This window comes from Heptranchias perlo, chromosome 6, assembly GCF_035084215.1.
Source record: "Heptranchias perlo isolate sHepPer1 chromosome 6, sHepPer1.hap1, whole genome shotgun sequence".
Taxonomy (NCBI): domain Eukaryota; kingdom Metazoa; phylum Chordata; class Chondrichthyes; order Hexanchiformes; family Hexanchidae; genus Heptranchias; species Heptranchias perlo.
In genome coordinates, this window is record NC_090330.1 from 100,209,269 (window position 1) to 100,231,276 (window position 22,008).

The 22,008-nt window shown below is 41.1% G+C and overlaps 1 protein-coding gene across 8 annotated transcripts in view; it reads left to right on the plus strand.

Annotated features, from left to right (window-relative positions):
- The window catches only part of mycbp2 (MYC binding protein 2), a 153,229-nt gene that overhangs the window by 110,921 nt on the left and 20,300 nt on the right, over window positions 1–22,008 (plus strand). For 7 of the 8 annotated variants that reach the window (XM_067986509.1, XM_067986512.1, XM_067986516.1 and 4 more), the window contains 12 exons: window positions 1,444–1,611; window positions 3,273–3,430; window positions 5,760–5,959; window positions 6,165–6,314; window positions 7,752–7,912; window positions 13,364–13,520; window positions 14,569–14,796; window positions 15,891–15,956; window positions 17,896–18,135; window positions 19,826–19,915; window positions 20,011–20,088; window positions 21,385–21,651. In XM_067986509.1, coding sequence (XP_067842610.1) covers window positions 1,444–1,611; window positions 3,273–3,430; window positions 5,760–5,959; window positions 6,165–6,314; window positions 7,752–7,912; window positions 13,364–13,520; window positions 14,569–14,796; window positions 15,891–15,956; window positions 17,896–18,135; window positions 19,826–19,915; window positions 20,011–20,088; window positions 21,385–21,651 — 1,963 coding nt within the window. The remainder of the gene's footprint in view (window positions 1–1,443; window positions 1,612–3,272; window positions 3,431–5,759; window positions 5,960–6,164; window positions 6,315–7,751; window positions 7,913–13,363; window positions 13,521–14,568; window positions 14,797–15,890; window positions 15,957–17,895; window positions 18,136–19,825; window positions 19,916–20,010; window positions 20,089–21,384; window positions 21,652–22,008) is intronic. The other variant, XM_067986511.1, reaches the window with a different exon arrangement.

A 22,008-nucleotide genomic window follows, 5' to 3' on the forward strand; every position in this document is an offset into this window, starting at 1 on the left:
AAATGTACTAAAAAAAAACATGAATATAACTACTACATATAAATATATGTACATTTTATATAAATGCTTTTTAATAATTTAATCTATTTTACAAACATTTTTAACAGGCATTTCCTTTATTCTTAGTACTCTTAAAATGATAGACAAACCTGTTTATTATATTTAGTACACTGTGAAATTAGTTTAACAAAATATCAGTTTCTATACAGAATTTAATCTATTCTACATTTATTTTTAAGCAACATATACTTTATTCCCAACAAAAGTAAATATATACCTATGCCAAATAATTTATTCCATATTGCTTGGTAAAATGCTACTGTCACTCTATGGGAAATCCATTATTTTGCTAACATTTCTTTCTTAAATGTGCCATGAAATATATGTACGCCATTTTTTTTCTCAGTAAAGATCCGATCCCTTTGATATTGAACATAGTGGTTCACTATCAGCTTGGTGAGTCGTAGCCCTGGTCGCAGAAATGGGGTGGCAACAAGGCCAATATCCCGAAACATATCCTGCTCCCTTAACGGCTTCCCACCTCTTCCTGGCAAATCCATCTCGCAGAGCCTTCCCCTTTGAACTAAATGCACTTCATTTCAATTAAATTAAGATACTCCCCTGCAATAAATTTACCCCAACCCTAGCCCCTATCTAAGATCAAGTTCCCTTAACTAAAATAGGTCTTATTTGGGGTGGGGGGTCGGGGGGAGGGAGGGAGGAGATGCTGGAAGCAGATTACAGGATTTCCAGGAGTAGTGGTAAGACTGAAGGGACCAGCAGCAAGGAAAGATGGATCAGGAACCAGCAGAAACCTGATGAGAGGTAAACCTACCTACCTGCATAACTGGCTTGTTTGGGAATGTGTGGCAATAAGTTTGCAAAAACCACGCACGAAAGTCATGGTTTTGATCTTGCAACTGCCAATCAAAAAGAAGCCACTTTGAAAATCTTAAGAAAATTAAGAATGCATGCTATTCGTTACCAAGAAGAGAACTGGAATGGCATCCTTCTTTTCCAGCCCACAAACCCTCGAGGAAAGTCACTAGATATTAAACGAGAGACTGAGGGTCAATTGCCTCCCTGGCTGAGAGCTTTTCCACGCACACCAATGATCAGACCAAAGACCTTCCTGGCTTGCATGATTCATTACTGCACCAAATGCTCCATTAGCTCACTATAACATTGATCTTTATTTTGTGTGCACTAATGTATTTTTTTAATAAAAAGGCGGTTCTGATTCAGAGACCTGATTAGGATTGAGTTTTATTCATGAATTTGCATTGATTCTTAAAATGATCTTAAATCAACTTATATTGCCGTCTACTGTTTCTAATTGGGTTTAGCATACATAGATTTTTGAATAGATATTTTCTTGTGAAAATCTTTTGTTTACTGTTACAATTTAGCGTTGATTCAAAATTGTAAAACTCTGCCAAACAGACAGCATTCAGACAACTTTGCTGGCTACCATGATGATCACCTCTTCCAAGATGAAATGAGATACCTTCGTTCCACCTCTGTACCGGCGCCATACATATCCGTCACGCCAGATGCCAGCCCTCATGTCTTTGACGAGCCTGAAACTAACCTGAAATCAATGCCTCCTAGGTACTTCCATAACAGAAATGTTTATTACATAGAATGTACAGCACAGAAACAGGCCATTCGGCCCAACCAGTTCATGCTGGTGTTTATGCTCCACATGAGCCTCCTCCCTCCCTACTTCAATCTAACCCTATCAGCATATCCTTCTATCCCTTTCTCCCTCGTGTTTATCTAACTTCCCCTTAAATGCATCTATGCTAGTTGCCTCAACTACTCCTTGTGGTAGCGAGTTCCACATTCTATGCACTCTCCGAGTAAAGAGGTTTCTCCTGAATTCCCTATTGGATTTGTTAGTGACTATCTTATATTTATGGCCCCTAATTCTGGTCTCCCCCGCAAGTGGTAACATCATCTCTACGTCTACACTAACAAACCCTTTCATAATCTTAAAGACCTCTAGATGAACCCTCAGTCTTCTCTTTCCTAGAGAAAAAAGCCCCAGCCTGTTCAATCTTTCCTGAAGGGTAAAACCTCTCAGTTCTGGTATCATCCTAGTAAATCTTTTTTTGCACCTTCTCCAGTGCCTCTTTCTTATAATATGGAGACCAGCACTGTGCACAGTACTCCAAGTGTGGTCTAACCAAGGTTCTATACAAATTTAACATAACTTCTCTACTTTAAGTCTATTCCTCTGGAAATGATCCCCAGTGCTTAGTTTGCTTTTTTTTATGGCCTTAACCTGCGTCGCTTCTTTTAGTGACTTGTATATCTGTACCTCCAGATCTCTCTGCTCCCCTACCCCATTTAGACGCTTATTTTCCAAGGAGTATGGCCTCCTTATTCTTCCTACCAAAATTTGTCACCTCACACTTATCTATATTGAAATTAATTTACCAATTACATACCCATTCTGCAAGTTTATTAATGTCTTTCTGCATTTTGTCGCAGTCCTCCTCAGTATTAACTGTACCCATGCCAACCCCCCCCCCCCCAAATTTAGTGTCATCTGTAAATTTGAAATTGTACTTCCAATTCCCGAGTCCAAATCATTTATGTAAATAGTGAACAACAATGGTCCTTGTGGAACACCACTTCCCATCTTTTGCCAGTCTGAGTAACTACCTTTAACCCCTACTGTCTGTTTTCTGTTTTGTAGTCAGCTTGCCATCCATTCTGCTACTTGTCCCCTGACTCCACATGCTCTGACCTTAGTCATGCGTCTACTATGCGGTACCTTATCAAAGGCCTTTTGAAAATCCAAATATATTACATCTACTGCATTACCCTTGTCTATCCTTTCTATTACTTTTTCAAAGAATTCAATAAGGTTGGTCACGTGTGACCGTCCCTTTTGAAATCCATGTTGATTACTCTTTTATTGTATTTTTGGTTTCTAGATGTTTTCCTATTACATCTGAGTAAGGATTCCATTATCTTTCTCACCACCAACGTTAAGCCAATTGGTCTATAGTTCCCTGGACTTGTTCTGTCTCCCTTTTTAAATATAGGAATCACATTCATTAGCTGTCCACCAGTCCTCGAGCACTGTTCCCTTGTCTAATGAATTTTTATATATTATAATAGTGCCTCTGCTATCTCTTCCCTAACTTTTCAACAACATTGTAGGCATGTAGTATTAAAGATGGCTGTTTTTGGCATTTTGGAAACTAAAGGCTTCTTTCTTTTCAAGTTTGTGTAATGGTGCAATGGGTCTGTTTTTATAGTCTGGAAACAAGTCCTATAATGGAAAATGATACAACAAAACGTAGCGTCTTCCAACGATCATACTCCGTTGTTGCATCGGAATATGACAAACAACATTCCACATCACCTGCACGTGTGAAGGCTATTCCCAGGCGAAGAGTTAACAGTGGTGATGCAGGTGAGCAATTTCTGTAATTACTATGGTGATGATGCATAACATTGTTCCTTTTTTATTTAATTTATATGTTTTTGTGTCACAAAAATGCATAGAAAATCATATCCGATCACGGTATGGCTATTAACGTCTTGGAGACAAACTAACATCAGCAATCTTAAAAGCATATATTTCTATACCACTTCAGTCGAAAGCGATAATGTTATTGGCATGATAGAAAGGATCATCAATTAATCCTTTGCCAGAGGTTTAAGCAGAATACTTAACATGTAGGTTTGCACTCTAGAAATTCATAAAAGGAATCTAACCACCCTTCCCTGCTGAAATTCTTTGTAGTTGCTATTCAGCCCTCAATACTGAAGGGCCTTTGTAGATTCTTTGTGGCTCTTTCACAGCTGCTTCTAAAGAAAAGGTGGGCCATGCCTAGGCATAGTTTAAGAAAATGCCTCTCTTAGGCAGTACCAGCAGAGTGAGAACTCTTCGGCTAATGTGCCTCAGTTGATGCACAACCCCATCAAGGCAGAATCCCCTTTTAGGACCTGTTCTATCATTTGAGATGTATTCCATACATCGGTTCTTTTTTAAAATTGTGAGTACCTCTTAAAAGTAGAAGTTTTTAAAAAAAAACTAGCTTTAAGTCGAGCAAGGCGACCCACTGAAATGGAGTAGCATAGCGTGTTCCGTATTTTTATATTACTCAAAATCATAGAATCATGCAGCACAGAAGGAGGTCATTCGATCCTTCGCGCCTGTTCAGACTCTTTGAAAGAACTATCCAATTAGTCCTATAGCCCTGCAAATTTGTCCTTTTCAAGTGTATATCCAGTTGTCTTTTGAAAGTTACTATTGAATCTGCTTCCACCACCCTTTCAGGCAGTGCATTCCAGATCATAACAACTCACTGTGTTTTTAAAAAAAAATAATAATTTCAACTCATCTCCCATGTGTTCTTTCACTAATTACTTTGAGTCTGTGTCCTCTGGTTTCCGACCCATCCGCCAGTGGAAACAGAGTAAATAAGGAGAAATTATCAAAGCTCTTCATGATTTTGAACACCTCTATTAAATCTCCCCTTAACCTTCTCTGCTCTGAGCAAAACAAACCCAGCTTCTCTAGTCTCTCCACATAAATGAAGTCCCTCATCCTGTTGTCTTGATGAAAATAAATGAAACCAATTGTAGCTGCTGTTGTGTACATTCACCTGATGGGAAATAAAGCAGCTTAATGATTTGTATCAAATCTCATCTTACCAAGTGTTCGCTCAATCTACCTTCAAAGAGATTGAAGAAATACATATGCAAGAGACACCAGTATCCGCTCCAGGTCACAAGGGACAGCTATTGTTACATACCAGAGTTATGCTATCGCACAAGTAGATATAGGGCATAAAAGTAAGATGCTCAAACGACTTTAAGGAGCAACTGACATCACCGAACCAGAGAAGGTATCTCTGGCAGATCCAAACAGCTTCATATGTTTGTCATCTGATAGGTTTCCTCTCTCTCCTGTCTTCCAGCTTTCCTCTCTTCATTGCAATCTTTCTTGTCTCTTCCTGTTTCATTAATGTGGCCAGTGCCATTGTGAATTTTCCTCTCTTTAATCTAAGCTGCAAAGACATTATCCTACATGTGCTTTCTTCCACCCCCCACACCCTCATTGTGTTGAAATCAAGATTCATCACTGCCTCCCTCTTTTTTGTTCGTTTGTTCCTTCCTACAGTCTTCAGACTTCTAAAACCTAAACTTGACATCATCTAATTACTGTTTCCTTATTTGCCCTATCTTCTCTTTTGCTCTGTTTACACCCGCATTAAAGGCCTTAGCCTTTAACCTTTTTCTCAAATTTAAAAGAAAATAATCAACCAATTCTCAGGCTCTGCTTTTGTACCTTTTATTGCTTTTGAATGGTACCTCTATAATTTGATAACTTCTTTTAATACATATCTTTTTACAAAAGACAATTCAGAATGAGTTTGGGAACATTGCCAGCAGGAAGGTTTATGGGCTTCATTATATGCTGCCAGTTAGAACCTTCAATTCTGGTAAATTGCCCCAAAACACCTGTTCAAATTTACAAATACACGAAGAATCTGTCTGTATTTTCTATTTGGAAATGGCCCCACTATCAACTCAAGCTGGCAGTGGTATTGGGAGGGTGTGGTGTGTCTTAGAAGCTGTTGCTTGTGTTGGAATGGATGGCAAGAGCATGTCGGAATTATGTACTTGTGATCCAATTAAACAAACATTTTATAATAGAGCTTTTAACTTTTACTGTCAACTCGTGCTTAATTTCTGTTTAAATATTTTAGTTACTAAATTTTCTGCTTAAACAGAAGTGGGGTCATCTCTTCTTCGACATCCATCCCCTGAGCTTTCTCGCCTAATCTCGGCTCACAGTTCGCTGTCCAAAGGAGAACGAAATTTCCAGTGGCCTGTTCTAGCATTCGTCATACAGCACCATGATTTGGAAGGGCTGGAAATGGCGATGAGACATGCTCTAAGGAAATCTGCTTGCAGAGTATATGCTATGGAGGTCAGGACAATAATCAATGTGTATATTTTTACGTAACCAAAATATCTGCATGTAGTTTATGCATTCAATGGATAAGAATTCAGAAATTATCTATATGTATGACTAATTAAGACATTGAGCTAGTTTTATTTAGACAAAATTTCAAAGCTCTTGATTAAAGAGAATAAAGTGTAAAAGTTTTGTTGCTGTTTTTCAATTTATACAGGCCTTCAACTGGCTATTGTGCAGTGTAATTCAGACAACTGCTCTCCACGATATTCTCTGGCATTTTGTGGCATCTCTGACTCCTGCTCCCTTAGAATTTGAGGATGAAGAAGTTGATGATAACAAGGTGAACAAAGAGAACATAGAACAGGTTAGTTAAATATTGCAGTCTCTTAGAATATAAGTCTGATCCTAAAGGAAATTATTTTTGGCTTGTCTGCATTATTAAACTAAGACTATGGTAGATTTAAGAAATTAGACGCATTGCTTTAGGCTTTCCCATGTTGGTGCGTCTGGGATAAAGCAGAATTCGAGCAGGAGAGAGCAGAAATAAGCACAGTGCCAGGGATCTGCCTCAAAGTAGAAATTCCTGGATTTTTGGCCTTTTGTGCACCCCTAATAGAAGCAACTGCCCACAAATGGACACAGGAATACAAGTGATGCCTGCCAGTCACTTCTCAAGACTACTTCTACTGTCCCCTCCCCCGGCAGACTGGGTGCCAAATGAAGGGTTCACCTGCATAAAGCAGGTGACCTTCATTGCCAGGGAGCATTAAGTGGTTGTCACTGTATCTGTTCTACTCCTGGGTTAGTGTATTCTTTGTGAGTATTGAATTCTAAAATATTGAACATTTATTGATATCTACAAAAAGCTATTAATATCCTACAGGTATGTTCCATCTCAATACGTCCCCTGTGTGCCTCTTGGTGCTCTATTATTAGTTTTTAATCATGTGTTTATCTAGGTGAGCCCCCTAATGTCAGCAGTAAAGGAGATGCCTGTCTGACCAAATGTTGCCCAGCGAAGAATCTGTTTCAGGCTGCTGCTACACATGTCTAGTGTGCCAGCAAGATTTTAAATCATGCACCCATTCATCAATTCCTGTTCCCTCTGTGCTTTTAGATAATATTTGGTGGGTCTCCAGTGGGCAATTGCTATTGACTTATAAATGAGCTGACCCTGGAAAACAGATAAGGTTTAGCAATGCACACATGCAGTGGGCAGAAGTGCCCGCCCACCTTAGTTCCACCAGTGCAACAGCTGCCAGCGCAACCGTCTAATGGAAAGCCTAGGCCATTGTGTCTGCAGCCATATGTTTAGATTGCTGTGATCATTGGATTCTGTAGTCACTTCAAGAACAACTAGGATGCACTCCAATTATAGTTATGGATAATTAATCATATGCACCCTCTTGATCTACATCTTTGCAGTTAATGAGGCAAATGGCTGCTGTACAGCGATACCACCATTTGGTCAATCAGCCGAGTATATGCGGTAGAGTGTTGGAAAAGCTTTCTATGCACTATCATTGTGATTTCACTTGTTGCATAACTTCATTGACACATAACTTCACAGCTACAATTACAATGTTAGTGGTATCAGCTGCCTCGCTAACATGACCTTCGCCATCCACAATCTAATTGGTGATTGAATCCTTGTTCTGGCATCTTCACCTCTCTTGAACACCCAAATCCTTCTCTCCCCAGAATATGACGAACTATGTTGCTGGATTTGCAACAATTTTCAAAATCTGTTTTCAATGAAAAAGCCATTAATTGCCTTTTTCCTGGCATTGTTGTAAACCAGGAACGAGATACTGGAGTGTGCGAGCACCCACTGTCCGATATCGTGATTGCAGGAGAAGCAGCTCATCCTTTACCTCAAACCTTCCACCGCCTGCTGCAAACTATTTCCGACCTGATGATGTCACTCCCCAGTGGCAGTTCACTGCAGCAGATGGCTTTACGGTAGGCTCTTGCTGTTTTGTAAGAATATAGAATAAATCCTACAAACTGAAGAGATTTGAAGGGAGTGTTGTCTGTTTATCATATTTGTCTTCTGGTGTTGGGACAGTAGAGGAGCAGTGATCAAGTTGGCAACATTTCATTCATCTACCTGAACAAAATTTTCTGGTTCTGTGCGCTGTGTTGTAAACCACATAGTTTTATTGTCTTTTTTAAAGTATGAGTTGTAAGTGCATTTCTGTAATCTGGTTCTGATTGTAAAATATTTTCAGTTTTCCTTAACTGCATCAATAGGAAATTATGAATAATTCTCACTTGATTTGATATTTATAAATCTAGACCTTCAGAAATAGTTACCCACCGGGCGTACCCTTAAGATTAACATCCTTAAAGGAATGCTTCTGGGTAAGACCTGTGATTGCCTTACCTGCAAATATTTTGGGATGATACTATAGGTAAAAGCACTACCTGGCGCAGTACAGAAGATCATCAGATTGAATCCATGATCTTTGAGTTAACTGACATCAGTTTGGACAATAGTAGAAGCTCTACAGTTGGGCCTCAGCAGTCAAAGACTGCAGAAGAAAAAATCAGCCAGGATTCCATTCCTGTTTACTGTCCATTGAACAGTGTTAGAAAGTGCATGTGAGTGGATGATGGATGAGGACAGGATTTGGCTTGACTTTGATACTAACCCCCCCCCCCCCCCCATTACAGTTGAATTACTTTGCTGACACTGTGTCTAGGCTCACACTTGAATAACCACTTGGGTGAGGTACCAGAAGATCACTGGCACCCATGGAATTATACACAGAGTCACTGCTTTAATGAGGGTGAGGATTTTTTTTTTTAAAACTTGATTTGAAGAATACATTAAAGAACCTGTGAGGGCTAGCCACTCGATTAAAGTTGCTATCTTAACTTTTTTTTAATTCGTTCACGGGATGTGGGCGTCGCTGGCGAGGCCAGCATTTTTATTGCCCATCCCTAATTGCTCTCGAGAAGGTGGTGGTGAGCCGCCTTCTTGAACCGCTGCAGTCCGTGTGGTGACGGTTCTCCCACAGTGCTGTTAGGAAGGGAGTTCCAGGATTTTGACCCAGCGACAATGAAGGAACGGCGATATATTTCCAAGTCGGGATGGTGTGTGACTTGGAGGGGAACGTGCAGGTGGTGTTGTTCCCATGCGCCTGCTGCTCTTGTCCTTCTAGGTGGTAGAGGTCGCGGGTTTGGGAGGTGCTGTCGAAGAAGCCTTGGCGAGTTGCTGCAGTGCATCCTGTGGATGGTGCACACTGCAGCCACAGTGCGCCGGTGGTGAAGCGAGTGAATGTTTAGGGTGGTGAATGGGGTGCCAATCAAGCGGGCTGCTTTATCTTGGATGGTGTCGAGCTTCTTGAGTGTTGTTGGAGCTGCACTCATCCAGGCAATGGAGAGTATTCCATCACACTCCTGCCTTGTGCCTTGTAGATGGTGGAAAGGCTTTGGGGAGTCAGGAGGTGAGTCACTCGCCGCAGAATACCCAGCCTCTGACCTGCTCTCGTAGCCACAGTATTTATATGGCTGGTCCAGTTCAGTTTCTGGTCAATGGTGACGCCCAGGATGTTGATGGTGGGGGATTCAGCGATGGTAATGCCGTTGAATGTCAAGGGGAGGTGGTTAGACTCTCTCTTGTTGGAGATGGTCATTGCCTGGTACTTATCTGGCGCGAATGTTACTTGCCACTTATGAGCCCAAGCCTGGATATTGTCCAGGTCTTGCTGCATGCGGGCTCGGACTGCTTCATTATCTGAGGAGTTGCGAATGGAACTGAACACTGTGCAGTCATCAGCGAACATCCCCATTTCTGACCTTATGATGGAGGGAAGGTCATTGATGAAGCAGCTGAAGATGGTTGGGCCTAGGACACTGCCCTGAGGAACTCCTGCAGCAGTGCCCTGGGGCTGAGATGATTGGCCTCCAACAACCACTACCATCTTCCTTTGTGCTAGGTATGACTCCAGCCACTGGAGAGTTTTCCCCCTGATTCTCATTGACTTCAATTTTACTAGGGCTCCTTGGTGCCACACTCGGTCAAATGCTGCCTTGATGTCAAGGGCAGTCACTCACCTCACCTCTGGAATTCAGCTCTTTTGTCCATGTTTGGACCAAGGCTGTAATGAGGTCTGGAGCCGAGTGGTCCTGGCAGAACCCAAACTGAGCATCGGTGAGCAGGCTATTGGTGAGTAAGTGCCGCTTGATAGCACTGTCGACGACACCTTCCATCACTTTGCTGATGATTGAGAGTAGACTGATGGGGCGGTAATTGGCCGGATTGGATTTGTCCTGCTTTTTGTGGACAGGACATACCTGGGCAATTTTCCACATTGTTGGGTAGATGCCAGTGTTGTAGCTGTACTGGAACAGCTTGGCTAGAGGCGCAGCTAGTTCTGGAGCACAAGTCTTCAGCACTACAGCTGGGATGTTGTCGGGGCCCATAGCCTTTGCTGTATCCAGTGCACTCAGCCGTTTCTTGATATCACGTGGAGTGAATCGAATTGGCCGAAGACTGGCTTCCGTGATGGTGGGGATATCGGGAGGAGGCTGAGATGGATCATCCACTCGGCACTTCTGGCTGAAGATGGTTGCAAACGCTTCAGCCTTGTCTTTTGCACTCATGTGCTGGACTCCGCCATCATTGAGAATGGGGATGTTTGCAGAGCCTCCTCCTGTTTGATTGTTTAATTGTCCACCACCATTCACGACTGGATGTGGCAGGACTGCAGAGCTTTGATCTGATCCGTTGGTTGTGGAATCGCTTAGCTCTGTCTATAGCATGTTGCTTCCGCTGTTTAGCATGCATGTCGTCCTGAGTTGTAGCTTCACCAGGTTGGCACCTTATTTTTAGGTACGCCTGGTGCTGCTCCTGGCATGCTCTTCTACACTCCTCATTGAACCAGGGTTGATCCCCTGGCTTGTTCGTAATGGTAGAGTGAGGAATATGCCGGGCCATGAGGTTACAGATTGTGCTGGAATACAATTCTGCTGCTGCTGATGGCCCACAGCGCCTCATGGATGCCCAGTTTTGAGCTGCTAGATCCGTTCTGAATCTGTCCCATTTAGCACGGTGGTAGTGCCACACAACACGTTGGATGGTGTCAGTGCGAAGACGGGACTTCATCTCCACGAGGACTGTGCGGTGGTCACTCCTACCAATACTGTCATGGACAGATGCATTTGCGACAGGTAGATTGGTGAGGACGAGGTCAAGTAAGTTTTTCCCTCGTGTTGGTTCGCTCACCACCTGCCGCAGGCCCAGTCTAGCAGCTATGTCCTTCAGGACTCGGCCAGCTCGGTCAGTAGTGGTGCTACCGAGCCACTCTTGGTGATGGACGTTGAAGTCCCCCACCCAGAGTACATTTTGTGCCCTTGCTACCCTCAGTGCTTCCTCCAAGTGGTGCTCAACATGGAGGAGGACTAATTCATCAGCTGAGGGAGGACGGTAGGTGGTAATCAGCAGGAGGTTTCCTTGCCCATGTTTGACCTGATGCCATGAGATTTCTTGGTGTCCAGAGTCAATGTTGAGGACTCCCAGGGCCACTCCCTCCTGACTGTATGTCACTGTACCGCCACCTCTTGTGGGTCTGTCCTGCAGGTGGGACAGGACATACCCAGGGATGGTGATGGAAGAGTCTGGGGCGTTGGCTGAAAGATATGATTCTGTAAGTATGGCTATGTCAGGCTGTTGCTTGACTAGTCTGTGGGACAGCTCTCCCAATTTTGGCACAAGTCCCCAGATGTTAGTGAGGAGGACCTTGCAGGGTCGACTGGGCTTGGTGTTTTGCTGTTGTCGTGTCCGGTGCCTAGTGGTCCAATGCCGGGTGGTCCGTCCGGTTTTATTCTTATTATGACTTTTCGTAGCGAGATTTTACAACTGAGTGGCTTGCTAGGCCATTTCAGAGGGCAATTAAGAATCAACCACATTGCTGTGGGTCTGGAGTCACATATAGGCCAGACCGGGTAAGGACGGCAGGTTTCCTTCCCTAAAGGACATTAGTGAACCAGATGGGTTTTTACGACAATCCGGTAGTTTCATGGCCATCATTACTGATACTAGTATTTTAATTCCAGATTTTTATTTAATTAATTGAATTTCACTCATGACTCTGGATTTTAGTCCAGGCCTACTGGATTACTAGCCCAGTAACATAACCACTATGCTACCGTACCCTATACGGTAAATATATTGTCAACAGAATCGCAGAGATTGCTGGAGTCAAATAAGTCAACAAATTTAATGGTACACAACCTCAGAAATGGCACAAAGATGAATGTAATGAGGCCTATGCTGTTTATTTTTAATTTTAGATTTGTGAAAAGTTGTCATTTTCATTTTGCACAAATAATTTTTTAATTGCTTTATATAGATGTGTAAATGCACCCCCCCCCCCAAAAAAAAATGGGCTGTTATAATGTCCTGTTTCATACTTGCATTGTTAACACTGAAATGAAAATAGTTTTGAAACTTGAACGTTGCCAACATATTACCCCAGGCGCTTTGAATGTGGAGTTAAAAACTTAGCTCCATGGGCTTAATTTTGATGCCTTGTCTTCAAGTTGTCTACACTGTTCAATTCCAGTATATTATTGAATGTCAGACTCACGTTTCTCCTGTAATATGCCTAAGCAGTCTAATCATGAGCAAGGTTTTCCACCATATGAATAATACAGAAAGGTTTTAAAAAATAAGTTAATATTTAAAGTTAAATAAAAGTTTTAAATTAAATATTTTCTCCATGAAGCTAAGTAATTGAAACAGGAAGCGCTTTAAATGTTCTATAAATGCAGTAAACCATATTCAAATGCTGCTCAAATATTATACCTTATATATGTGCACACACATGTAACTGTGTTCCAGATGCTGGAAATCTGAAACAAAAACTGCAAATACTGGAAGCACACAGCAGGTCAGACAGCATCTGTGGTGTTAACATTTTAAGTGTGAACCCTTTTTTTTAAATCAGTTTGTATTTGGAAATGGGATTTGCATCTGAAACTTTAATTTGTCTGTTCTCTCCATAGATGCTGACTGACCTATTGTACGTTTCCAAGATTTTCTATTTCTGTTTTCTAAACGTAAATCATGATTTGCTCTTAGGAAAGCTCTTTAAAACAGCCGGCACTGACATGATGGACCGAATGGCTTAGTTTAATACTCCAGGCTGCATGAACTTGTAGTGAAATACAATCACACAATTCCATTATTCTCCAGAAAATGTAATATGTACAGTCACTTGGCATGATGAAATGTGCTAAGTGCTTGAAGGTTGCTTCATGATGGGTAGGTAGTATAGACTCGGTGTAATAGTCAAATCCTTGGCTATCTATAAATAACCACCTTCCCCTTTTCCAGCTCCAATATGGCATCAGTCTTCACATCTCAAGCATCTCTCTACTAATGTTTATTGGTTTTGTATCTAGATGCTGGAGTCTGAAATTCAAGCAGTCTGATCATCAATTCCTTCATCAGAGCAATGTTTTCCACCACATCAATAACATTCTTTCTAAATCTGATGATGGAGATAGTGAAGAAAGCTTTAACATCAGTGTACAGTCTGGTTATGAAGCCTTGAATCAGGTAAAGCTAATTTTTGTGCTTGCTCTGGAATATTCTGCGTAATAGCTGCAAGATGAAATTTTACTCTTGGGGTGTAGCATGGTTAACTTCTTTCCACACAATGGACCAAGTATGGGATTTGCCCATCATTGCCTGGTTCCAGATATTGTTGGATATAGTCTTGCAGCCACCAGCCTACTCAAGTAACAGACTATCACTGAGCCCAGTCCTTCCCTCACCCAACATACATGCTAAAACTGGATAGCACACAGGAGGTTATTCTCCCCTCCTGAAGCTGCCAGGCACCGATGCCAGTTGTGGTACCTCTATCACTTCCTCACCTCAGATCAGCTATCTCAACACAGACTCTAGATCAAATTGAAGACCTACCTGATCTGTGGTTCAGCTGCATACTGTGTAAACTCCTTGAGCAAGTGGAGGAATTCCTACACCCCTTTGTTTTTCTATACATGGTACTAATTAATTTGATGCTATCTTCCTTTATTCTTCAAATGCAGTTCAAACCTTTAAAAATTCTGTCTTTTTTAATCTGACTTGGTACATATTTGATGTCTTTTTGTGTACAATTTTGTTCCTTGTAACAACTCAGTATATCGGCTATTTCATTTTAAAACCTCTGAAATAGACTTCCAGAGCAAGTTTCACACAAGTAGGTGTCAGGAAAGATCAAATGACTGCCACAACCCATGTAAAATGTCACATTCCTAAAGGGACACCGTCCTGGTGTTTTTTTCCATTTGATTGATTACCTGTTCATTTCTTTGTGGAGATTGATTACTATTTAAAGAATGAGGAAGACCACACCTCGGTTATATAATCTAGCATATTTGTATTGTCACACTCTTTTAGTGCACTAAACTAGACTCCATTCTTCTCTTCCTCCCTGCCCCCATGATCTTGTCAAACAAAATCAGTGCATTTTACCTAGAAAGACTTGAGGCTGATTGTTGCTCTTGACTACAATTGGCCTTGAGTCACAGCAATTTTTTTCTTTGTGTATTATGCCCCATAGAGGGAAACATCAGTTTTGTTTTGTTTTCTTTCACAGCAGGAGCTCTGTGCAGTGACATGTTTGAAGGACCTCACCGGGATTGTAGATATTAAGACTTCCAGTAGACCAGCTATGATTGGTAGTCTGACGGATGGATCCACAGAAACCTTCTGGGAATCAGGAGATGAAGACAAGAATAAAACCAAGAGCATAACTATAAATTGTGTTAAAGGAATTTGTGCTCGTTATGTATCTGTTCATGTGGACAACTCTCGAGACTTGGGGGTAAGAATTTAGGAATGTTACAATGCCTTTGGTTTACAATTCTAGCTGCTGCCCAATACTTTTTACTGTTACTCAAAAAAAAAAAATGGAAGGCAAGTTCCCATTTCCTCTGAACTAAAATGTGAATTTGTGCATGAATTATATGGGATCGCAGGCCCTGGACGAACAATGAGATGCTGCACTGTGGGGAATATACATCAGAAGTAGTACACATCATGTATTTCAGATCTCTTTGAGCTGATGGAAAAGACCATGCTGATGGACCATATAACTCAGACTAAAAACAGTTAAAATATGTTGATTATACAGAATCAACATATCTGATATATCAATTTATACATCAGATAAACATTCCTCCTACAGTAGAATCATACAACACAGAAGGAGGCCATTCAGCCCATCAAGCCTGTATCTTCTCCCTGAAAGAGCTACCAATTAGTCCCACTCCCCTGCTCTTTCCCCATAGCCTTGCAAATGTTTCCTTTTTTAAGTAGAGATCCAATTCCCTTTCGAAAGTTACGATTGAATCTGCTTCCACCGCCCTTTCAGGCAGTGCATTGCAGATCATCACTGAGTAAAAGCATTTCTCCTCATCTACCCCCTGGCTTATTTGCCAATTATTTTAAACTTAATACTTAATTTTGCATCTTTTAGTCCAAAACAAAAATCTTAACTGTTCCCTTCAGTAACCTTTGTTCAAAGGTCTGATGAAAAGCTTTGTGAGAAATAACCCTCGCTGAACTCTGAATTTGTTTGGCAGCACAGCTATGTGTCTTATATGTCTCTTTGCTTTGAAATTCAGGTATAAACGAAGGAAGTTTTTTTTTAATAAGACTACCCTTTTCAATTAATCAGAGATGTTCCACTTGGAAATACTTCCTGTGATGGTAGACCAGAAATGCACAAAATTTGCAAATGTTAAACACACCACCTAGTCAGACTGAAATATTAGAAAGTAAACCTAGGATTAAAGATCAAATCCTCAAGTTTAGAAAAGGTGGGGTAGAGTTCATAAATTATAATGCATCTGCTTGGTAAATGAAGTGTTTTTGTCATATGTTTATTCTAGAAATGTACTTTCCCCCCCAATACAGAACAAGGTGTCTTCAATGACGTTCTTTTCTGGAAAAGCAACTGAAGATCTAAGCAGAATTAAACAAGTAAGAATTTGGAAGAAATTGTTCTTCTTGGAAGAAAAGTTTTTTCATTAGTGTTTTATTCTCTCCCCTCCCCCTTGTATGAAACATGTCCTTGTAAACGTTCTTCTAATTTCTTTTCCAGTAATCTTAAACCACTGATGTCTCACAGTCGTTGTTCAATACCTTTTGGTTAATTCTTCCATGTAGTCAATCCAGTATAAGTCATTTTTCACCAGCAAAATACAGAAAATGCATGAACCCATTTATGATCATGGGAGCGTAGATCTAGGATCTTGAAAAGCTGAATCTTGCTAGCTTCATAAGCAAATTTTCAAGACTCCTATATTAGACCCAAATAGTGACACGGGTGAAAGAAGGATAAATGAATTGCGCAGACCAGAAAGGTTGCAGGTTTTGTTCCTAGTCTATCTAAACTAATTTATCTCAACTAGGATGGAGATGGAGCTTCATTTGGCCTCAGAAACCCCAGTATGGGGAAGACAAAATCATCTTGAACGTCCAGTCTGATCACTGTTCTGGTGGCAGGTTATTGTCTTTTCAGAAACTGAGGGAATCCTGTCAACTAGGAACACATGAATTATATGCACACCTCCTTCATCCTGACTAATTTGATTGGAAGAAAAAAAAGTCCTGATAGTTCACAGATTCAGGCCAAGTTGGTTAATGCAAAATGAAAGAGAAAAATTATGAAAATTGCTTCTAAGTTAAATATATTCAGCCTGAGGCACAGTTTGGTGAAAATACTTATAAAACTACCGCTAATGCAAGGTTAAGATCCTCAGTAGAATGTATTATAAATCATTAAGCATTTAATTATGAGAAAAAATTGATCTAGTCTGGGAATGTGTTGGGGGAAGAGGGTACCGTGATCTGGTTGAATCCCTGAAGTTAAATATTAGCTTCTCTGAATTTGGCCATACAGGGTGATCTAAATTTGATAAGGGTCCCAAGCTTAAAAGCAGTCTTGTCCACACAGCTCTTTTTCTAGCAGTGTTGTACTTGCAACCTGGAAGAATTAAACAACCGCCCCCTTATCTGTTTAAGCAGATGAAAGTGTTAGCTGTTTTCCAGCAAATTACAAATGCATGTTAGGACAGCTTCAATTAGTTTGTCAACTTGGGAATGTTCTTGGAGTGAGTAGGTTGTGGTTTCACGATCCCATTCATACAGATTACTTTCCTTCCATTTCTATGATGATCTCCTTCACACTATCAATGTGCACCTGCAGTCCTGACCATGGTCAGCCGAGTGCTTTTCCACATTCCTTTTGGCCTTTTCCATATTTGTGTGGGAGGTGCTTGCCATTACACCATTCCACAAATACATCACCTTATCCAGGCCGTAGGAAATTAAATTATGATGTATTATTGGAGAGGACTCAGAACAGACATGATACCGGTCTTTATTATTAGAATAATAATGGATATAGATATGTTTGAGGTAACCAGGCTATTTAGCTTGAACAGTAAGTACAGAAATTGGGCACAATTACAAAATTCATAAGCCTGGAACAAGATTATAGATCAGAAGAAATTTTCTTTCACCCTTTCCTCTCAAACCCACAGCGTATAGAATACCAGAAAAAATAGTTAATTCTGGATCAAAAGATACAGGCCAAACCTGTTGAGGAAAGGGATTGAGGGCTACAGAAATGTTCATAGATCAAATTGATTCACATGAGAGTCAGTGAAGAGATATTGAGTTCGGGGTGGGGAGGGATTTCATCATGAGATAGTTATGCATGGACTGTGGAAAGAGCGGGCTTTATGGGCTAGTTCCAGACTTGATTCTTCCTTGGCTGACACAGGGACAAGCTTCAGCTCGCTCTTTCTTTATAATACTGAGTTGCTTTGTTTTAAAATTGATTTTACACTTAAGGAATTTATTTACCACATTTGCCTTCAAAAATAAACATGAGTCCACTTTCTCCTGTTCTTAGACTGACATGGATTCCAGGCATATGGGATGGGTAACCAGTGAACTTCCTGGAGGAGACAATCATATTATCAAAATAGAGCTCAAAGGCCCTGAGAACACATTGAGAGTTCGACAAGTCAAAGTTTTAGGATGGAAGGAAAGTGAAAGCATCAAAATTGGTGGGCAAATCTCAGCAAGCGTTGCTCAGCAGAAGAACTGTGAAGCAGAGACCCTTAGAGTTTTCCGACTTATTACATCACAGGTACCTGCACATTGTATTTTTTTTATCTATTTACATTTTCGGTTCTTTGGAATCCTGACTTTCATTGACCACTGTCAAAATACACCTCTCTGATGTCTCTGGAATTTTAAAATTCTTCTTCTCGTGTTCAAATCCCTCCGTGGCCCTTCCCTATCTCTGTAACTTCCTTCAGCCCTACTACCGTCCAAGAACTCTGCGTTCCTCCAACTCTGGCCTCTTGCGCATCCCCGATTTTCATCGCTCCACCGTTAGTGGCCATGCCTTCAGCTGCCTAAGGCCCTAAACTCTGGAATTCCCTCCCTAAATCTCTCCGCCTCTGTACCCCTCTCTCCTTTAAGACGCTGCTCAAATCCTACCTTTGTCCAAGCGTTTGGTCACCTGCCTTAATGTCTCCTTCTTTAGCTCGGTGTCGATTTTTGTCTGATTTATGCACCTGTTAAGTGCCTTGGAACGTCTTATTACATTAAAGGCGCTATATAAATGCAAATTGTTGGATGTCCGACAGGCAGTCTGACAACCCACAGGGTCGACAGGGTAGTGGAGAGGTAGAGCTGAGTGCTGTCAACGTATATGTGGAGGTTAACTTTATATCTGTAGATGAAGTTGCAAAAGGGCAGCATGTAGACAAGGGGATTAAGGATTGGCCCCTGAGGGACTCTGGCGGTAAGGGTGGAACCAAGCAAGAGCAGACCCACTCAGCTGGATAACGGAGGAGGGGCACTGGAGGAGGATGGTGTGATCAGCTGTCAAAGGCTACAGAGGGGTCGAAGAGGGATAATGCACCACAGTCACAGAAGATGTCATGTGTGGCTTTGCTTGGGACTGTTTCACTGCTCTAGCTGGGCAAAATCCTGATTGGAGAGGTATTTACAGGGAGTAGCAGGAAAGTTGGGCATGGATTTAGGGACCAAAAAAATGTTTAAGGATTTTGGAGAGGAAAGGGAGATTGGAGATGGGGCGGTAGTTTATAACGACAGAAGGTTTGAGGATGGGTTTTTTGAGGAGAGGGGTAATGACAGTGGTTTTGAATGGGTGTAATGGGTGTGGTTTTGAGGTGAAAGTGGACAGTACTTAAGAAGGAACCATTTATGATTACAGCACAGAAGGAGGTAATTTGGCTTATCGTAATTACGGTGGTCTTCGCTAAAGTAATCCAGAACTAATCCCACTGCCCTGTCTTCTCATAGCTCCGCATCTTCCTCTATATCAAATGTTTTTCTGCTCCTTCCTTAAAAGATGCAGTGGCCTCTGCTTCAACTACTCCCTTTGGCAAGCCATTTCACACTCCAATAACTCTGTGTAAAGAACTTTCTCAAACTCTCTCCTCACTCTTGGTGACCATTTTAAATTGATGATCCCTTGGCATTGATTCCCCAAATAGAGGAAATTGTCTTTCCCTAGTTACCCAATCAAAATCCTTCATAATTTTAAAACCCCTATTAAATCTCCTCTTAGCCTTTTCTGCTCCAGTGGAACTAGTTCCAGTATCTGATCTGTCCTCATAACTATAGTTTCCCCATCCCTGGTATCATCCTGGTGATGATGGTATGCTATATGTTCTCTGGTTTCAACGTTCTTTCTATAATTGGATTGAAGTTATTTACTAAATTGTCCGAGTTTCTTCAGTTGATAAAGCTTCACTTATTCATCAGTCTTTTGATACGTGGCTGACTTTATAAAATTATTGCAGGTGTTTGGCAAACTGATTTGTGGTGATGCAGAACCTACACCTGAGCAAGAGGACAAGACTATTTTGTCTTCACCAGAGGGAGAAGAAAAGGTACGGATACAACAACGATCCACTTAGTATATATTTATTGTAAATAACTACCATTCTTGCTTAAAATTACCACATTTCATCTCATTTTGATAAAGGTATCTGATGCTGATTTGAAGGAACACATGGTTGGAATCATATTTAGCAGAAGCAAGCTAACCAATCTACAGAAACAGGTTGGATATGAATAATCTTTGTTATTTCTCATACAAATGGCATTTTATGTACTTGGATTGCTTCATAGTTCAGTGATTTATTTGCAAAATACATCAAGCTGCTGTTTCCTCCCTAATATTCCATTTGTGAGTTGCTGCCCAGTCCTGTGCTCTAATTGAATCTCCACAGAAAATTGACATTTAAGCCTATTGCATTTTGTAGTAATTATTCATCTCTTCACATGAAACATGAAAATAAGCATATTGTGGGCCTTCCTATCTGCTTGAACTATCTACACTTCAAGAGTACAAGAACTAATGTTTTCAAGACAATACATATACATCAAACATGTTCGATTATTTCATATAATCAGTACAAAAATATCTTGTCTTTCAAGGGGTTACCCCTTTGGGTACTGGCAGGTATTGGGAAATTCTTGGCTGCCTGCACTAGCGATTGAAGTTTTCACCTTAACACAGTGATGCCAAAGCTGCTGCTTCAGTTGTCCCTCAAAGGAACACGATTTTCTGGAGCCAGGAAAAAAATAGCCAAATATTGAGTGAAGCTTTGAATGCATTGCATATAGTTCAAATCTGAATATGGACTAATGTCAGACAGGAATCAGCTGAGGAGGTGGTGGTTGCAGCAAAAACCCCAGAGAACATTGGCCATGAATTATATAGTCTTACTTTTCTGTTCAAACTCTAATTAAAAGATGATTATACTTGCAATGTTTATTTAAGTCTTAGACACCCTCTTTTACATTTTGGATCAAGGTTTTAATATCATTCTTAAAGTCTGTATGGGTAATCTGCATGTGTCACTTTACCAGTAAAAAAAAAACTGGAGTGAGTTTATAACTGGAGTGAACTTTATTCTATTGGGAAATGAATACAGAAATCCCCAGTTGCCCCAATAATAGGTCTGAAACCGGCTCACTGGCTTGAAACTTTCCAATACCGCTATATTGACAACCTAATGTACGGGAAGCACTCGAAGAGAGAATATTTTAGCTGCTCCACTGATGGGTAGGGCTCTTAATCAGAATGGGGGTAACCACATAAGGCTGTGCTGCTCAGCAGGTCGAAACTCTTACAAGGGCCATCATAAACCATTTGGTTTCCCCAGAAGCAATAACACTTGCATTTACATAGCCCCTTTAGTGTAGAAAAATGCCCCAAAGCACTTCACATGTGCCTAATCCAAAAAATGGATCAACTATGTTCAACTCCATTTACTCCTTGTGGAATCAAACTTGATCATGCTTTCTGTACTTGATTCAATCCTTGAAACCTGCTGATTATCTTCCTAAACAGGTGTGTGCACATATAGTTCAAGCCATACGCATGGAAGCCACACGTGTGCGAGAGGAATGGGAACATGCCATATCCAGCAAGGAAAATGCTAATTCTCAGCCAAATGATGAGGATGCTTCTTCAGATGCCTACTGTTTTGAATTGCTCTCTATGGTGCTTGCTCTGAGTGGTTCCAATGTAGGGCGACAGTACTTGGCCCAGCAACTCACCTTATTACAAGACCTTTTCTCTTTACTGCATACTGCTTCACCCAGGGTTCAGAGACAGGTCAGTATTGATTTTGTACCTATCTAAACTTCACCAAAGCAGAAAATCATTTGTTAACCATTTTTTTTAATTGTAAGCACAGCAATGGACAGTCAGCATGGATTTGTTATGGGAAGGACATGTCTGTCTAACTTGATTGAATTTTTTGAGCAGGTAATAAGGAGGGTCGATAAAGGTAGCGCATTTGATGTAGTCTACATGGATTTTAGCAAGGCTTTTGACAAGATCCCACATGGCAGATTGGTCAGAAAAGTAAAAGCCCATGGGATCCAAGGGAAAGTGGCAAGTTGGATCCAGAATTGGCTCAGTGGCAGGAAGCAAAGGGTAATGGTCGACGGGTGCTTTTGTGACTGGAAG